The sequence below is a fragment of the Olea europaea genome, chromosome 14, assembly GCF_002742605.1.
Source record: "Olea europaea var. sylvestris chromosome 14, O_europaea_v1, whole genome shotgun sequence".
NCBI lineage: Eukaryota > Viridiplantae > Streptophyta > Magnoliopsida > Lamiales > Oleaceae > Olea > Olea europaea.
The window spans coordinates 6,573,411-6,580,278 of NC_036250.1; the positions used below are offsets into that span (position 1 = coordinate 6,573,411).

The 6,868-nt window shown below is 34.3% G+C and overlaps 1 protein-coding gene and 1 pseudogene across 1 annotated transcript; one reads left to right on the forward strand and one right to left on the reverse strand.

Annotated features, from left to right (window-relative positions):
* Positions 1–744: 744 nt before the first annotated feature.
* Positions 745–2,092, reverse strand: LOC111409446 (annotated as a pseudogene).
* Positions 2,032–4,324, forward strand: LOC111408953 (isoflavone reductase-like protein). Its single transcript, XM_023038806.1, has 5 exons — positions 2,032–2,499; positions 2,627–2,761; positions 3,191–3,428; positions 3,678–3,881; positions 3,980–4,324. The coding sequence occupies exons 1-5, from the start codon at positions 2,317–2,319 to the stop codon at positions 4,144–4,146; spliced, it is 927 nt and encodes a 308-aa protein (XP_022894574.1). The 5' UTR covers positions 2,032–2,316; the 3' UTR covers positions 4,147–4,324.
* The last annotated feature ends 2,544 nt before the right edge of the window (positions 4,325–6,868 follow it).

Genomic DNA, 6,868 nt, shown 5'->3' on the forward strand with positions numbered 1-6,868 from the left:
ATAACGAATTGGTAAGAAATATTAGTCCTACATTGGAGAGACAAACTTGAAATCAAATTAGAGATCTCGTAATTTTCAATCTTATTAGTTACACATAATTAATTCTAAAACATCACTGTTAATCATGGATTCAAGGTTAAAGGCAGACCTCAAATTGCCTCCAAAGTTCGGCTTCACATACTCTTTTATTTATTATTTATTGTAAAGTCAACAATTAATTTTAACCATATATTTTATGGGTTTCATAATTTTGTAACCACATATTCATTAATTTTTATGAAATCTACTAAAATTTGATTTTAACCCTACAAAACAGGGGCTTAATTGCTCGAAATTTAATAGCGAATTAATCATAAGATTGGTAGAGTTGGAGGAAAAGTAAGTAAGGCCTGAATTACTCAAAAGTCAAATTTGAATGAAAAATGCTATTTAGTTTCACCAGGGTTACAATCTCAATTTTGATGACTCTAGATGATAGGCTGAATGAAAGATGAAATTAAATGACTTGATTGATTCCACATATCATTTAATGTTGGAAAAATTGCAACCACGGTACAAAACCTTTCATTTATTAACAAAGTTTGCCCAAATATTTCATTTGTGCCACCGAGAGTACTAAACCTTTAAAAAATTTGCAACTCAAGTCCAAAATGACAATATCCGTTAGTTAGACTACCAAAACCGTCAGTTGACTTCCAAAAAAAAAAAGGGTTATTATTTTCCCAAATACGACAAGAGCATTTTTTTATCAAATACATTTTTTCTATTAAATCAAAAATCAAAATAAATAAATAAATAATCAAGCCACAACCAATCCCCATCTCTTTCTTCCCCAAAATCAAAACCATTACATCCAACCACCACAATCACCATTGGTAGCCACTACCACCCACCCAACAACGGCATCACCACCACCCATTTCTCTCAAAACCTTAAGCTCCACCGAAATGCATTTAACTGTTTGAAAATAAGTATTCATGGCAAAACAAATTATACGGCGCCCAAAGATTATCTAAAGTGCAAGCCCTCTTAGCATCCAATCTCAACCATGACTTCCCTTTTCCACTCCAGTGGAGTAAACTCGCCAGACCGCGATGCAGATCCCTGCGCAAACCTTCAAGATTATCGTCGCCAAGTCGGTGCTGATTCTACCGGTGCTCTACTCCTTCAACATTCCTAGCGAAAATGAGTAAAAATGGAGGTAGTGAACCCAATTCGTAGATTCTGTACCTCTTTTTAATTCTCATCTAGTACTCGAGTTTTTCTGTGTACCCTTGAGCTCTTGTCAAATCAATTACCATCATGCCGATGTTGAAATAACATGGGTTATGGGCCTTACGGCCTTTGAATACTGTGGAAAACGCTGGACTTTTCCAGAATCTTGATGTGAAGTAATGGCTGAAATCAGCATGGCAATATTCAGGGGCACCTAAGATGCGGGAATTAAGGTTGATTCGCCAGAGTTTTGCAATGCTGTCAATGACTATGAGGTCAAAGTCAAGGTAGATAAATGCGGATGATGGCTGGGAGAGGAGGTCAAGTAGGTAGATGTGGGCGTAATTGAGGGGCTGATCGAGGTTTTTTGGAGCTTAAGGTTTTGAGAGAAATGGGTGGTGGTGATGCCGGTGTCGGGTGAGCAGTATTGGCGGTGGTTGGGTGGAGTATTTTTTTTATGGGGAAGAAGGAGATGGGTATATGTTGTGGCTTTATTATTATTTAAAAAAAAAAATTTCTAAGGAAAATGCATTTTATATAAAATGTCCGTCTTATTTGAAAAAATAATAACATTCTTTATTTTGGGAGTCAACTGATGGTTTTGGTAGTCAAATTAACACAAATCGTCATTTGAGATTTGAGCTGCAAATTTTCTAAAGATTTGATACTTATGATGGCACAAATGAAAGTTTTGGCAAACTTTGCTAATAGACTGTGATTGTAACGCCGGTAAATTAGATTGCATTATCCAATTTGAATACATTCTCTTTAGATGACAAGCCATCTAATTAAGTAATTAAAATATATTAAAACTCGTAACGACTCGAATCTTCCAAATTTGGAATGCAATTAATGGAGGACCAAGAATATCTCTCATTTTAGCGTCTCCATGCATTCACTTTTGTGTCCAAATTCATTTTAGCAAACAGGAATTTTTACGTCAGGCTCATTCTGATAGTACGATGACCCAATGGCAATATGAATTGTAGTATTTTCTTTAAGCTTTTCTATAAATACTGAGACTCCATTGCATTCAGAACGTCACAATTTCACTACGAGTGGATCTCATACATACAATAATTCTCAAGAAAATTCGCGAAAATGGCTGAGAAAAGCAAGATTTTGATCATCGGAGGAACTGGGTACATCGGAAAATTCATAGTTGAAGCAAGTGCAAAATCTGGGCACCCAACTTTTGCTCTTGCTAGAGAGAGCACAATTTCTGATCCTGTTAAGGGAAAAATCATTGAGGGCTTCAAGAACTCTGGTGTCACAATATTAATCGTATGGATCTGTATTTTATTTATTTTTTTATTTTTTAAAATTTTTTGTCAATTATTCATCTCTGTTTTGTATGCGAATTTATTTTGTGTGGATGATGATTTAGGGTTTTATTTTGTGAAATTCACAGGGTGATTTATATGATCATGAGAGCTTGGTGAAGGCGATTAAGCAGGTGGATGTTGTTATATCAACCGTGGGTTCCCTTCAGTTAGCCGATCAAACTAAGATCATTGCTGCCATTAAAGAAGCTGGAAATGTTAAGGTTAGTATTTGATTCGTCCTTGTTTTCATTTCGAGTAGATCTAGCAATGAACTGAATGGGTCGAGAAAAAGCATTCATGTAGCTGTCTCTAAGTTTAACAGGAACTATACTTGGTTTGTTGTTGATAGAATTACTCGATTATTGTTGTGTTTTATTATGTGGAGTTTTACTAATCCTACTTTGAGGACCAGATTTTACTTTCTTGGTGAATCCAATTCCAGGATCCTTGTCCAGGGAATGAAATTTGAGATGGGAAATTCATGTTATCCAAATTTCCAATTTCATCAAAGAAATAGTGTCAAATATCTGATTTCCCCGGTGACAGTGCATTGGGGGAACCTCGGATTTGAGAATTTCTCATTATCATATATAATATATATATATTCGACCTTAATATGTGTTTCTAAATGATATTCTTGAACTTTCCAGAGATTCTTCCCTTCGGAGTTTGGCAATGATGTAGATCGTACTCGTGCTGTAGGGCCTGCAAAGTCTGCATTTGCAACCAAGGCCCAAATCCGCAGAGCCATTGAGGCAGAAGGAATTCCTTACACTTATGTGTCGTCCAACTACTTTGCTGGCTACTCTCTTCCAACGTTGGCACAGCCGGGAGCCACTGCTCCTCCAAGAGACAAAGTAATCATCCCAGGAGATGGAAACGCCAAAGGTACTTGAAACAAATCCAAGAATTCATAGCTGTTTCATAGAACATTTTGGATTGATGATTGATGATTGTTGAATAGCCGTTTTGAATCTCTATATTCTTGGTCTTTGCTACTCTTAACTCATAAAGTAAACTAGGATAAATTTCCTTGATATCCTATGGCCTTACTCTTGTATTGCCAAGGCTGCATCGAACAATGAATATAGCAATAGGGATCAAGTTCTTTATTCCCCTCGTCTTTCGTGTTTGTAGCTGTCTTCAATTACGAAGAAGATATTGGCACTTACACCATCAAGGCTGTGGACGATCCAAGAACATTGAACAAGATCCTTTACATCAAGCCTCCTAAGAACATATATTCATTCAATGAACTTGTTGCTTTGTGGGAGAAAAAGATTGGCAAAACTCTGGAGAAAGAATATGTTTCAGAGGAACAGCTTGTGAAGCAAATCCAAGGTGAGCAACAATGCTTTTGTTGGACTCTTGATATTCTTTATCGGCGCTTTATGTAAATTGGGATCAATTCATATTGTTGTTCTCATGCATCGTTGCAGAATCTCCGATCCCTGTCAATATCATACTTTCGATCAACCACTCAATTTTTGTGAAGGGTGACCAGACCTATTTTGAGATTGAGCCATCATTCGGTGTTGAGGCGACAGAACTCTATCCAGATGTCAAATACACCACAGTCGAGGAGTACCTTGATCGATTTGTTTGAGATGTGAGAAGTGCCAGAAACAAGTTAGTCTAAGATGTGAAATTCTAAGGTGTAACTTCTATCTGAAATGTTTGTTTCCTTGATCTTCAGTCGTTGAATGACTGTTTTCTGATGCTGAAAGTGTTGCTTGAATAATTCAACTTTGTTGCCAAATGAAAGTTTTTTTATTTGCTGCTTACATGCTGATTTGTCCAAAAACTTACAATGTATTTATTGAAATTATGTCTTCAACACATTCATTTTTTCTTCCGAAATGACATTGAATCATTTCGTTTAAAAACTAAACACTCCTAAAGGATCAATCGAATAATTTAATGTTGTCCCACATTGTGTGTCTCCAATGCATTCTGTTGCAGTTTAGGTGGCATTTGTAATATCTAAAAACCACAAAAAGAGTGGTTAAACACAAATCATAGAAATCCAATGGCCACAACACACACACGTCACCATCTCATTGAACTCCACTAAAGAAGTCACATTTCTCAAACATCTCTTGTTCAATTTCGGTAGCTTACATTACACACATGCCCATCACAACGTTATCTAAATAAAGACTTTTGATCTACAAATGTTAATGTCTAATAAAATTTTCAATACATTGAGTCTATATTTCAAAGTTTATTTAATAGAGGAGGAAAAAAGAAAGAAGATATAAAAAGAATAAGAAACAAGAAAAGGAAAGAGAAATATTTTTTTCTTGTTAGTCGAAACACATAATTTTAGTCATAATAACTTTTTTAGCGCAATCAACATTAAGGTTGAAGATGTTCCCAATGAAACTTAATGAAAAAGTTTCCTAACTCATCCTACGGAGTTGGGATAACTGTGAGAGTCAAGCTACACTTACAGGGAGAAACTTTATAGAAGTATTACAGATAAGATTCAATAGTGGGGTGGATGATTTATTTTTTGCAATAAAATATTCACATGGGATCTACACCCATGTGAGGGCCTGTAAACATTCTGTGGATTTTTCTTTCTGTACACTGAGAATAATCCTAACTATAATGCTTTAATTAATTGAATTATATGATGTTGATGACTGAAGAACACTTGGCAATATTCATGTGGTGTGCTTCAAATTTCCCCTTTCACTATATATTGAATTTTATCTTTAGATGACGCATGCCCATTTTGATAATTATAAAGGTTTGGATCACGGTGTGTGTATTTTAGGTACCATGTAAAGATGCTTTAGTTGTCGGGTTTTGCAATTTGTCTCCATGTTTTGGGTGGTAATCAATGAGCACAAAGCATAGTATCATAGTATAGGATCATGCGATGTTGACTTCCAATTTTGTGTGATTAAAATTTAGTCAATTTCAAGTAGTAGGTAAAGCTGAATTTTCATAATAGTATTATTGTAACAGAATTGTGTACAAAATGTATTTGGTTACCTTGTATTAATTTGTAGTGTTGGTCACTATATTTGTAAAATCAATAATTGATTAAACAACATTTAAAGCTTTGTACTCGATAAGAGAATTTTTAATCTTTGCTTTCTTTCATCGAATGCGCTCAACTATTCTTATTTGAGAGATCTTAGCCGCTGATGATGCTTGTGTCCTCACAAAGAATTGCCATTGCCCTTCTCAATTTCTATTATCATAAAATAGATCAGTATATTTATAAACCTCAGAATTTGTTACATATATATACATATATCTATTATTTAGATATGTAGCCGATGGGAAATTATCATAGAGAATCTTTACAATTCACTGCTTAGCTATCAATTTGCCTTTGACTATCAAATAAAATGTTAATAGCTCGTCCTCTTCTAAGTCTTCTCTTTGAAAGAAGGGATGCTTTCGATAGTGTTGGTGCTTTAAACAATTTTGCTTTCTCCATATTGCCATATCTCTAAATTTGTTTATATTTCATCAGATGACATTCTGCTACGCGAATCCTTTGTTCCATAGCCCGTTGGACTTTTTACAAATAGTCAATTAATAATTCTCTGCATACATCGATTTGTTAGTAAACTTGAGCAATGTAACCTGGATATTTGTCTTAGAGTTGTATAAAATTGGATTTGGCATAGTTCCAATTTATTGGCAAAATAATTATGTGCGTGGTCATAGGCTTGACACCAGGGCCGGCCCTGGGGTAAGGTTAACAAGGCAATGACCTAGGGTCTCAAATCATATAGGGGCCTCAAAAATGAAAAACAATTCACTTAAGAAGTCCAATTAAATTTAAAAGATAGATATAAAAATTAATTTAACTACAATATTTTTTGTTGATTCTAACTTAGTACAATCTTATTCAAATTAATATTTCTCAAATTTAATAAACATGATTAATTTCAAGCTACCAAACGAGCTCCATGTCGTTAGGGTAATCTGATTTAATTTAAAAACTAATATTACATATCAAGTAGTTATTTTAATGAGTTACAACTTGAATTTGCTTTATCCAAATTAACATTTTCTCGAGTCCATAATTCATCATTTATCTCGGGTTTCGGAATGAGTCCAATGTTGATAGGATAATTTTGATACTCCAATAAATACACATTTGGTATAAAGACATTATTGACCTCAAAACTTTTTTTCACTTTAATCCCTCAAAATCTCGAATTTATTAAAAGGTTTTTGAATAAAACATAAGAATCTAGTTACGTTTTTAATCACTAAATAATCATAACTCATCACATTATCATCTAAAAATTATATATTTCTCACTATTTTGCAATCTAGTCACTAAATTTTGTACTTTT